This window comes from Rhinolophus hipposideros (genome assembly GCF_964194185.1).
Source record: "Rhinolophus hipposideros genome assembly, chromosome: 20".
NCBI lineage: Eukaryota > Metazoa > Chordata > Mammalia > Chiroptera > Rhinolophidae > Rhinolophus > Rhinolophus hipposideros.
This window is the reverse complement of record NC_138066.1, coordinates 9,497,332-9,509,682: the sequence shown is the minus strand read 5'-3', so window position 1 is coordinate 9,509,682 and position 12,351 is coordinate 9,497,332. Positions and strand designations below refer to the sequence as shown.

The 12,351-nt window shown below is 48.7% G+C and overlaps 1 protein-coding gene across 1 annotated transcript; it reads right to left on the bottom strand.

The window, feature by feature from the left end:
- Positions 1-320: 320 nt before the first annotated feature.
- Positions 321-8,746, bottom strand: CCDC42 (coiled-coil domain containing 42). The gene is made up of 5 exons (XM_081028493.1): positions 8,122-8,746; positions 6,397-6,594; positions 2,310-2,531; positions 1,960-2,118; positions 321-596 (listed from the first exon to the last, which is right to left on the bottom strand). Exons 1-5 carry the CDS (start codon positions 8,209-8,211, stop codon positions 519-521), a joined length of 747 nt encoding a protein of 248 aa, XP_080884619.1. The 5' UTR covers positions 8,212-8,746; the 3' UTR covers positions 321-518.
- Positions 8,747-12,351: the final 3,605 nt, after the last annotated feature.

Genomic DNA, 12,351 nt, shown 5'->3' with positions numbered 1-12,351 from the left:
GTCAGGGAAGAGTTGGAATTCTGACTTGGGAAGCTGCCTTCATAGTTTCTAGTGACCCTCTGCACCCCAATTAGAAACACCAACTTAATTTTTTTTTTTAATGGTAGAGGGAAAAAGGGTCCCATGTACTCACCCTGCTCGTCTGCTGCCCATGTGAATAATGTGTGCAAATCCAAAGCCTGGGAGACACCAGACCTGAGATTTGGTTTTTATACCCCATGCAGCCTAAGTGACCAGCCTCAAGAGGGGGTGGTTTTGGGGGTTCTCCCCTCAGTGAACCCTCTTCTCCGTGAATAAACAACCAAAAAGAGAGAGAATGTAGGAACAAACTTCTTACAGAATTTAATGTTTTCAGGAATGGGGCAGACTCAATGTCGAGGGGAAAAACAGCAGGCTGTCTGGCGGTAGAAAGGCGCAGGGGTCCCAGGGGGCTGGACTTGGCTCACCAGACTGCAAGCTCACCGGGAACTTATTCTCTCTGTCTCTGTCTCAGAACACTGTGGAACCATAGCTGCTCCTTAAAACCGGATCTGCTGTTGGTCTTTTTTCTTCACCTCTGCCCAGAGGTCCGACAGGTCCTGGATAAACTGCTGGATCTAACAAGGCAAGGGGACCAGAGTTAACCCCACCCAGCGACAGACCACCGCATCCCAAAATGGAGCATGTCCAGGCATAAGCTGCAAGGAGTCACCGTTTTCCTGTGACTGACTTCTTAAGGCCACTTTCCCTCATTGGACAACTATTCTAGTTGAGATGGAGGATCAGACTTAGTAGACTAAAAGCAATAAGTAGGAATGGAGTTGGGAACTTAGAGGCAGATACAGGGACAGTAGGAAGAAGTACAGGCTGACCGTCTAACTAAAGGGAGAAGAGAGAGAGGACCCTGAGCAGACTGGGGACGGGAAACATTTAGCAGGCAGGGTCCAGCCAGCATTGGGGCAGACAGCTCGCCACAATTCAATAACCTTCACCTGAAACCCAGAACTGATGCTCCTTATGATAATCTTGATTCATCTAGGGAAGTTTAAATTCTATTCACTAGCTTCTGTTTTAAAGAACATGCAATCAGTATGACAGTGGAAAGAACGCTGCCTCACAAGTCCGAAGACCTGGGCTCCCGATGCAGCTCTGGGGAAATCCCTTCATCTTTCCGGCACTCAGTTTCTTCATCTTTAAAAATGGAAGAGGGAGAAAAGGTTGGCCTAGATGGCCTCTAACATCTCAGTTCTAAAATTTCTCCTTTTTAAGAGGGTTCCTGGAGATGGGACTACATAGCTTGTCCAAAACTCTCAGCAACTCTGTCAATCACTAATACTGTTATTTTTACTGATATAATTCCTATTTTGCAGAAAAGGAAACAAAGAGTCAATATCTTAAAGTAACTTTCCCAAGATTACAGAGAAGACAAGTCCAACATTTTCCAAACTATGTTCTTATAATAAGTAATCGCATACCTCCCCAAAGGGTTCTGTGGTCAAATAAGTTTTGGAAACGTTATCTGCTTCCAGAGTCTCAGAGCAGAATCATAGCAAAGACTCTGCAAAGTATTTGAAAACCATCTAAATTTGTTTAACTTTAGAGTTTTCTGAATTTATTAGTCCATGGAGTCCTTTGATTCCCCCATAGCTTGGGATTCTAGGATTTTCCAAGCACAGTTTGGAAAGTGCTGCTCCAGACAGTTTGGGCTTTATTCAGGGATAATTCGGGGCTTTCCATGGCACAGTATATTGAATTCAAATTGTCTTAGCCTTTTGCAAAACCACTTTTCCTAAGTTGTACTGTGTGTGGTACCATGAGCCCACAGAACCCTCCCCAGAACCCTCCCCAGCCCCCAGGTGATTCTGATCTTGTTAACATTTGAGAACCATGGCTCTATCCAGTTCATTGCTTGACTCGACCAATAGAGAACCATCTTGGCTCCGTAGACGCAGCCTGCCGGGCACCTGGGGCTCTTCTTACCATGTCCAGCTGTTTGTGCGTGTCCTCCAGGGACACATAGGTCATTTCCTTCAGCTGCTTGCTCACTATCTGGAAGAGATTCAGTGTTGCCATCTTAATTGTGCCCAGCAAGAGGGTCTTCTTGGCGGCGGTGTTCTGGATGTGTGCCCAGCGAGATTCCTAGGGAGGGGATGAGGGTCGGGCTTGAGCACACATAGAATGAGTGAGTGTGTGTGTGTGTGTGTGTGTGTGTGAGAGAGAGAGAGAGAGAGAGAGAGAGAGAGAGAGAGAGAGAGAGAGAGAGAGAGAGAGAGAGACCGAGGCCTTCCGTCACCCCCCCAGAAGCGCCCTGCCTGCCCCGGGCCCCTCACCCAGATGATGACATCACTGCGGGCGCGGTCGAAGCGCATCTGCAGGCGCGCCAGCTCGTTGTTGTGCTGCAGGATCTCATCGTCCTTCTCCTCCATGTAGTGTGCCAGCCGCGCCTTGGCACGCTCGATCTTCTCCTGGCCCTCCTGTGCGGACTGCATGAGGTCGTGGTGCATGCTTACCAGGGTCCGGTAGCGCGCCATCACCTCGTGGATCTCTTCGAACTGCATGGGGGGGGGCGGGTTCGGGTCACTGCACTGCCGCCCTGGCGGACCAGAGCAGCTGCCCCTGCCGCCCACCAACTCCTGGCTTCGATGCCTTGGCCTAACACAGAGGCCCTGGGCCAAGGTTAAGGGGCAAGAGGCCGTGAGGATGTTGCAGCTCGGCGGCTCGCTCCTTCTAGGTTGGTATGGGCCATGGGCCATGTGTTGGGGGCACGTGCCACTGGACCTGGGGTTCTCAATCTTGGCTGCATGTTGGAATCACCCGGGGAGCTTTAGAAAGGACACCTGGCAGGCTCCATCCCCAGAGATTTGGATTAATAAACAGGTCTGAGGTGGTCCCTGGCATCTGAATTTTGCAAAAGGCCACTCAGCTGATTCTAGGTTGAGAATTGCTGGTGGGGGTGGGAAAGGCATATGGGGAGGGTGCATTTTGAGATGTCTCCCGAGGCAATAATGATCCTAGTCAACAAGAATATATCAAGAACCACGTGGAAGTCAGGAACTATGCTAAATGCTAGGGACAGAGCAGGAGATAGGAAAGCCAGACTCTGCTCCTGTGAAGCCTATGGCTTGGGGTGGGGTGGAGGGAAAACAGACAAGTAAATAGTCCGTTACAGCACAGAGTGATAAGCCCTATCTATGACTGGGGCATGGGTCTGGATGGAGACTGCAGGGGTAATATCTTTAACATGGTGCTGTCTGGTATTTGTTCAACATTTGTTGAGATCTCTCTCCAGCAGGGGCTGGAGAGGGTACCAGTGGGGCCGGAGGCCTGCCAGGCTCAGCTGCCTCCTCCAACATGGTCCAGCGCCATGCAGCACTGACCCTAACATGCAGAAGAGAAGCCCTGAAACCCTCCCTCTTTAAAAGGCGGTGTGAGCACCAGTTCCACGATGCCAACTACCTCCCCAGGGGTTTATCAAAGTGTGCCTTCCACTCACCCAGGGGATACTCCCTGAGAACTTTGTTCATCTCATGACATTTCCAGTGATAGATTGGTGTTCTGGGAACTGCCCTGCTGGCCTTTCTCCAAAAATATGATACGGGTGTGATAATGGTATTGTGACTATGTTAAAAAAAGAGCTCTTCCCTTTTCGAGTTACATACTGTAATACTTATGGATAAAAAAATATTATTTGCTTCAAAATGGCAGAGGAGATATGGGGGATATGACCATGAGTTGATAATTATTGGAATTAGGTGATGAGTAATGGGCATTCAATAGACTATTTGCTCTACTTTTGTGTATGTTTGAAATTTTCCATAATAAAAAGGTTTTAAAAGATATTGATCAGAAAAAGCAAGTCACAACAGGACATGTACAATACTATTCATAGCTTATGGATATTAACTATATTACCAAAGCAATAAAAACAAGCATGTGAATAAGAAATTAGAATTTAGAAATTAGAAATTAGAATTATTAGAGATCTGGTTACCTCTGAGGAGAGCAGGAGAAGAATGAGGTCTGGAAGGGGGTCCCAGAAGGGGTTTCAATGACCTGTAGTGTTTCATTAAAGAAAAAAAAGTTGAGGGCCCATAGGGGGAAAGACTAAGACCTGACAAAGCCATGGTGAGTGATTGTGTGCTGTTATATATTTCTTTATACTTTTCAGTATGTTTAAAATATTTTGAAAGAAATAGAGAAGGAAAGAGAGAGAGAAAGAAAGAAAGAGAGGGGGATCACGCTGGACATCAAATGCTGGACAGGCTGGTGGCCAGGAATAGTGCAAAGCCCAATTCCAGATGAGGTGCGTTGGTGGTCTGGATGAGGAAGGGGCAGGGGACGGATTCCAGAAATACTTAGGAGTCAGAATAGACCAGAGCTGCTGATTGATGGCTGTGGGGAATGAGGGAGGAGGACGGGTCAAGGATGAGGCTGTTCTGGTGAGGCTGTGGGTGGGTGGGTGTTCCATTCACCAGCACCAGACACACCAGCAGCAGGCTGGTATGAGATGAGTTGTAGACTCAATAAATTAGACGCAGGGGCCTGAAGCTCAGGAGAGAGATATGCACCAGCGAGATACAGGCCCATCTCCTCAACTCTAAGACATACATTTTACCAGCTCTGAATTTGACTCATATCTTATAATTTAATGGCTGCTTTAATATAGCAGTCTTCCCTCACTCCCCCACCAAAAAAAACACAACCCAATTATTAATTGTACACAATTTATCATACAGTAAGTAGTACCTTAGATTGGGAGGAAATAACACAGATTTGGGACTCAGGCATCCATAAATTAGGTTAGTAGTTCTATGTGGAAATTGCTGGGACTTTAAAAAGCTCTGCATCCTTTGTCTCTCCGGGCCCCCCACAGGACATTGATCCACATCCAAGACAGCGTACCTCACTCTGCCCTGGTGAGGAGCCTTACCTGCTGCTGTCATCTGAGGGCATGGGGAAAACAGGGTGGAGAGCCTCTGATACAGGTGGTATCCATAGAAGGCCCAGGGAATCGACCAGAGAGAAAAGTGGAGGGTCTAGGACAAAGACCTGAGGAACGTTTAAGGAATGAGCTAGGAAGAGGAGGCCCCAGAAGAGTCTAAGGAGGAAGGGCCAGAGGTAGGAAGAAAGTAAGAGGGGTGGGGGGAGGAGTCCCAGAGGAAAGGACAAAGGTATGTTTAAAGGAGGAGCATCAACAGTGTCAAATACAGTTGACCTTTGTACAACTTGGGGGTTAGGAGCATTGATCCCCCATGCAGTGGAAAATCCACGTATAACTTTTTTGTTTTGTTTTATTAGTCAGTGAATCCAGAGCCTTTAAGTTTTACTAAGCCACAAAGCCCATGGGAACTTTCCAGGGTCACAATAATTTATTACTGGCTAAAGTCTACATATAACTTTTGACTCCCCCAAAACTTAACTACTAATAGCCTACTGCTGACTGGAAGCCTTACTGATTAACATAAAGTCAATTAACGCATACTTTGTATGTTATATACTGTGTTCTTACAATAAAATAAGCCAGAGAAAAGAAAATGCTATTAAGAAAATCCTAAGGAAAATGCATTTACAGTACTATACTGTAGTTATCAATCCTGTAAGTTTTTGTCTGTTTTAGACCACATGATTCATCTGTGAGTTTTCTCAAATTGTCTATTGAAAAATAATCTATGTATAAGAGGACCTGCACAGTTCAAACCTACGTTGTTCAAGGGTCAACTGTACTGACGGATGCAGGGTAGGAAGAGGGTGGAGAAGTTCTTTTAGCTCTGGCAACTAGGGGACTTTAGGAAGAGCAGTTGTCAGTGGCATTGTGAGGCCCACAGAAGAGTGGTCTGAAGCAAAGGCTCTGCCATTTACAGGCTGTGAGACCCTGAGCAGGTTACCTAACCTCTCTGAGCCTCCACTCCCTCCTCTGTAACAGGCAGATACGATGGATGGCTTTCCTCTGGGTGCTCGTGAGCAGACTGAGCGAAGTTACATATCTAGCCCAAGGCCCAGCACATGCTAAGCTCTCAAGCTCTGCATTAGGTTGAGTGTTTTTCAATTTCTCTCCCTTCCTCTCCTCATTTACTCTCAAGTAAACAAAAACACCAGGGAGGAGGGGAAGCGGGGATCTAAGTAGGGCACATCCTGACACAGACAAAGCTTATCGTTGGTGCTGCGAAAAGAAACCTCATTCCCCCAACAGACACAACACACCATCATACAGAGATTTTATACAGCTCACTCACAGACACCAAAATACACCACCTGGTCCCCAACCCCTACCAGGGGCCCCTTCTAGCTGCCCTCCAGGGCTGGAGGCACATCCTCAACGTAGTGACCATCCCTGCAGAGTGTCCCCAAGCCCCTCATAACGCCAGGACCTGGGGAAGGGGAGATGGGGTTGAGGAAGGCACTCCCGCCCCCACTCACCTCGGAGTTCTCCACCACCTTCTCCAGGTACTTGTTGAAGATGGAGTAGTCCTGCAGCTTGCTGCTCAACCGCTGGTGCTCCAGCCTCAGAACCGCCATCTCGTGCTTGGCCTTGGCCAGCTCATGCATGCGCTGCCTCTTGAGTTCTCGCTCCTTGGTGGCTTTCTTCAGGGCTCGGATTCGTTTCTGGTCATTCTCCTGGAGCCAGGGAAGGGGGTGCCTCTCAAGCACTTGCCCTGCCCTCCCTGGGCCCTGGCTATTTGTTTCCTGAGCTCGGGCCACCCTGTGGATGGGCAGGGATCACTGGGCCACCCATGTGGGCAAGGAGGCCCAAATTTTCTCCCAATTTGGTACTCAGTGCCTCAATTTCTCCAAATATAGAAATGAGAGGCAGTAGCCCCCCTCTTCCTTCCAAAAGCTGGAGCAATGGCGTTCGAGCTATAGGGAGGTGAGATAGGAGATGGGCCTGATCCCGAGGCCTGGCGGGGCAAGGCCTTTCATAGAGCATGTAGCTAGTAGCTCAGACTGGCCTCAGGCTCAGGCAGGCGGAGAAGGTGCAGGCAATTTGATGTCCAGAAAAAGACATGAGGCTCAACAACTGCAGTCTGGCCGACCCCCCTTCTCCTTTCTTCTGCAAATCCCTCTCCTCAAGATTAGGGGAAAAACCCAACCCTCACAATGAACTTGTGTGGCTTCTTTACCTATTCAGGGACTCCTGTGATGCCACTGGATGGGCATGTATGGTGGCAGCATTTGGAGTATACTTGCAAGCACATGGAGAAGGCGCAGGAAGGATTTGCACTGTGCCTGTAAGCCCAGGAAGAGTACGGGACCCTAAACCAGTGGTTTTCAATTTCAGCTGTGCACCACAATCCTCTGGGGAGCTTTTAAAAAATACAGTTGCTTGAGCCTGCTGAAAGCAACAAGAGAGGAGAGTCCCGGGGGACTCTGTAACAAGCTTTCAAAATTCTGACGCTGCTGGTCCTCTGGTAGCCATTTGGAGAACGCTTCACCCCCAAATCTCCTGCTGCCCCAACCACTCCACTGGCGTTTCTCTGGCCAGTAAAGAAGGACTGGCCCTCTGAAGAATATGCCTGGTCCATCAGCTTCTTTTCCCACCTAGTAGTTTAGGCACAGAGCAAGAGCAGGAGTCTCCTATAGCAGAGGCCAGCAATTACTCCCTGGAGCTGGGCCAGGCCTTTCCTCCCTGGAGAAATCTGCATTTTAAAATGGTTAACTCACTCTTCAAAGGACCAATTGAGAGGAGTTATCTCAGAATGGACTCCGGTGCTTGGTTCTTCAACCATCCCCTCCTTGGACCCTCAGTGCCAGGAGGGAGAGGTGGCGTGAGTTGGGGGGACTAAAATCCTGTCTGATTCATCTTTGTATATCCAAATGCCTAGCCCTGACTGCAGCATATTCATTCCTTCATCATCATCCATCCATTAATTCATTCATTAGATAAATTACATATACTGGGTATGGGCAAGGACATGGTCAAAAGCAATCACAGCAATCTGGAAGGGGCAGAGACTGACAGGTGAACAAGAAATTACCAACAGCAATAAGTGGGGACATAAAGGGAGAAGCCCAGGCATTACTGAGCACAGAAGAGACATCTAACCCAGGGTGAAGAGTCAGCAAAAGCAAGAAGGGGGAGGAGGGGAGAGCAGGGACCAGTGCGGGTGCCCCTGGCCTGCTGCAGCAGGCCACACCCCTTCATACCTGGATGAATTGCTCAAACTTCTGAATGTGAGCCTTCAGCTGGGTCTCCTTGATGCCCAGTTCCTCCCAGCGTAGGTTCAGGGTTTCCATTCTGCGCTGAAATGTCTTGGGGTGGGGGGAGCAGAGGTCAGGAGAGCCCCTGACATGGGGACCGAGGAAGGCCCTAGCATCCCCTGCTCCACTGCCTCTGTCACCAGGCCTCCCACTTTCCAGCCCATGCCTGGTTCAGAGAAGAGCATCCCAAGACACTGGTACCCCCAAGCTTGGATCGTTTCTGTCTCTGCAGAGGGAACACAGAACCACCACCCAGGACTCCTGGCTCTAGCCACCGCCACCCACAAAATGAAGGGCTGTCCTCAGACTCTCCCTGAGCCCTGTGGCCCTTCCTGCACTCCACGCCCTAATCCCCTACCTCTTTCTTCTGCAACATAGCATGGTGCATGACCTTGGCCTCCTTTTTCTTCTCTAGTAGCCGGATGGATGAGGACTCTGACTGCTCCTCAATGTTGGGGAACTTCCTGCTCGAGACATGGGCAAGAGGGGCCTGTGGACACCTGGGATAGGCTGGGACTGGGAGTAACCCATGGAGATACCCATGGGGGGCACGAGGATCCTGTCTCCAATCTGAGTGAAAGGAATGGTGTGTTGAGAGGGAGAGAGGGCTGTATTGGTGACTGGGAAGCAAGCTGAAGCAGGGTGAAAAGGGGTGGGGATCTGGGTGATGGGGGTGGGTTTGGTGCCAGGATGATTTGGGGCACTAGGCTATAGGAATCGGAGGGGACAGGTTGGAAGGTGGGGCAAGGGTGGGTGTTGGAGATCCCAAGCACAGAGAGGGTGGCCCAGACCCTCAGACACCCACTGCAGCAGTTGTAGCAGCCGCTCCCCATACTGCATCCGGAAGTACTCAGCCAGATCTTCCTCTTCCATTATGCCCAGGCTCATGGTGGCGGTGACCTAAAGGCTCAGGCAGCTGAATCTTCACAGTGAAACAGTGGGTGGTAGAGCCGCAGGTGGCTCAGGGGTGGTGGTTGGGCTCTCCCTTATCACTTCCTCTTGCTTTTCAGGGTCCACCAAGGGTGTGTCTGAGAGACTCAAGGGAAAATGGCTAGAGGCAAACCATCAGCACCTCAAGATGATGTGTTGGGGAGGTAAGGGTTGGTTACCTAGCAACAGGTCGCCTGGTTCTGTGGACCATGCATGGAACCCAGGCTTTGCCCTCTGATCCCTGTCCCCAATGACCCCACTGACCCCATTCTTGCTGGGGTCCCAATCTCTGCTCCTGCATTTACCCCTCAGGAACTTTGGGAAGAAAGTAGGACTGATTAGATGCTGGTACCCAGGGCTGGGAGGCAGGGTCTAGGTGTCATGGCTGAGAAATGGGGTTTTGGTAGAGGGGTGTCCTTGTGAGGGAGCCCTACCCTGGGTCTTCCCTCCCTCATTCACAGATGAGTGAGGGTGAGGGAGGAGACTGGACCTGGGACAGATGGGTAAGGAGAAAAAGACATAAGGAAGAGATATGCTTAGCTGAGGCAGGGTGGGGGTGGACAGAGAAGCCTGTAGCCTGTGGGAGGATGGAAGGAGGCCTGAAGTTGAGAACCCAGCTATGGGTGAAGAATGTGTAGGGATATGTGTGGGGGACAGGCAACAAGCCTGGGGACCAAAGAAGCTGCTCCCCATCCCTGGGAATATGAAGGAGGGTCCAGGGCAAGGATCCTTGGAAGATAACAGACACAGGGCCAGTGAGATGTTTTACGGTTGGCGGAATATTAAAATTTGAAGAAATGCCAAACCATGGTAACATAAATGTCATATATTTTATGTTTATGATGGCTTCCTTCCTAGATTCCATCAGAGCATTACACATAAGCTCATTTGGCTTGAGGTCTAGCGTCTAAATTGGAGACCCTGCGTGTCCAGCTGGCGCCTTGGTGTCCTGGCCTGGAGGTAACTGCCCTCCGTGACCTTGGGCGCTGCTGCCCTGCCCAGGCTCCCGTGCTCCGCTCTGCATTCTCCGCCTCCCCTCCCCACGTCACGTGCTAACTTGCTTCCCTCTGGGTCTTGTAGGGGGACCCAGGGTGGAGCGGAGGAGTCTCGAGCTGGGATGGCGTCCGGAGCTCAGCAAGCCCAACCCCGCAACATTGTCGGTCCTCTGGCGCCCCCTGCTGTCTACCAGATCCCCCTAAATCCTGGCCCCGGAGGAGGAGGAGGAGACTGGTGCGGGGAGCTGTCCACCCTCTCCCTCCTCCATTCTCACCCCTCAGCCTCCCCCGCTGAGCCGACCGCTTCTACCCGGCCCCGCAGGCTCAGCAGAGGCCGCACAACTGCCCCTGACCCTATCCAGAACACACCCCCTCCCCCACCATGCCCAGCCCACCCTAAGCCCCTTAACCAAAGATGGTTCTCCACCCGAAACACCCAGAAGAAACAGACCCAGCAAGGTGATAACAAGACCCCCCTGACGGTGAGCTCCTCCAGGGGTATGTTTCTCTCTTGTTTATCCTTAGAGCCTAGCATAGGCAATATGGCTGTGTAAATGCCAACCTTTGAGAAGAAGGCTCTTTATTTCTCAAATCACCTGTTTGCCCTGGCATATAGACACATGCTTGGTTGCATCTATGGAATTAGGTGGTCCAGGCCCAGGTTGGTGCATACAGGTAGCTGCTAAGACATCCTCTTCTCCTGCCTGTGTACCCCTCACATCTGGGAGTTTTTTTGTGTTTTTGTTTGTTTTCTGCTCCTTCCTCTGTACCTTGCATGAGAGTCATGAGAATCTTCATCCCTATCACCCACCACCATCCCTCTCTGGGGTGTCACTGTCTCCACAGGGGCTACTGGCTGTAATTCACAGAAGTCTTCTCCTCTGCCCTCCCCAAGTGAGCCCTGCTTTCTCCCCACCTCCTTTTCTATCTTGAGATTTACCTCTGAGGCATCTAGCAAAATCTCCTAATAAATTTAGGCTGTTGGAAACCAATAGCCATAATATTCTGTTTTCTGTCTTGTCCCACCCTCCCTCTGAGACAATTATCTGCTTAAAAGAGGGGAGGGGAAAACATCAGGAAAAAAAAAAAACTAGGTTAATATCTCAAAAAATTATTCTCCTACCATACAGACTAGTATAGTGCTGGGTACACAACAGAGTATTGGGTGTGAGGAAATCACTTTTGTCTGTTATATTCCACTCTATATGTGTCTTATATTTCATGTAAGTAGAGTCACGCAAGATAAATTATATTAAATACAGTCATGTATCACTTAACGACAGGGATTTGTTCCGAGCAATGCAATGTTAGGTGATTCTGTAGTTGTGTGAACATCATAGGGTGCACTTACACAAACCTAGATGGTAGAGCCCACTACCCACCTGGGCTATATGGGATAGCCTATTGCTCCTGGGCTACAAAGGTGCACAGCTTGCTGCTGTACTGAATACTGTAGGCAATTGGAACACAGTGGTATTTGTATTTTTTTACAGTGGTATTTTACATATTTAAACATATGTAAATAGAAAAGGTACAGTAAAAATTCAGTATAAAAGATGAAAAAGTATGCACCTGTATCGGGCACTTACCACGCATGGAGCTTGCAGGAGGCATGTTGCTCTGAGTGAGTGAGTGAGTGGAGAGTGAATGTGAAGGCCTAGGATATATGTGACTGTCCATTACTGCAGACTTTATAAGCATTGTACACTTAGGCTACGACATTTATAAAAACATTTTTCTTTCTTTTATAATAAATTACCTTTCGCTAATTGTAAGTTTTTTACTTGATAAAATTTTTAATATTTTTTCACTTTTAACTCTTTTTTTACTTTTCTACTGTTTTGTAATAACACTTAGCTTGAAACACATATTGTATAGCTGTACAAAAATATTCCCCTTTTTTATGTGCTTATTCTATAAGCTTATTTTTCACTTTAATTTTTTTAATTTTTAAAAAAGCTTTTGTTAAAAATTAAGATATAAACACACACATTAGCTTAGGCCTACAAAGGGTCAGAATCTCCACAACTTGTCCCATTGGAAAATCTTCAGGTGAAAAACTGACATGGAGTAGTTACCTCGGGTGATAACCAAGCTTTCTTCTGGAACAACGGACCTGTCTCAGGCTCTTCCTGAGGAGGTGTCACTCTTTTCAGAAATATGTCCATGGTGGTTTGCTTGACTGGTTTCTTTTTTCCATCATAGATTTGCTTATAAGCAGATAATGCACAATGAACATTCATTCCTTTCT

What these genes read in the sequence shown, in the direction of transcription:
- CCDC42 (XM_081028493.1), bottom strand. Translation starts at nt 8,211, where the DNA reads ATGGAAACCCTGAACCTACGCTGGGAGGAACTGGGCATCAAGGAGACC. An exon ending in AGTTTGAGCAATTCATCCAG is followed by an intron (nt 6,595 to 8,121) that starts GTATGAAGGGGT and finishes CCCTGGCTCCAG; the next exon opens with GAGAATGACCAGAAACGAAT. An exon ending in GCAGTGATGTCATCATCTGG is followed by an intron (nt 2,119 to 2,309) that starts GTGAGGGGCCCG and finishes TCCCCTCCCTAG; the next exon opens with GAATCTCGCTGGGCACACAT.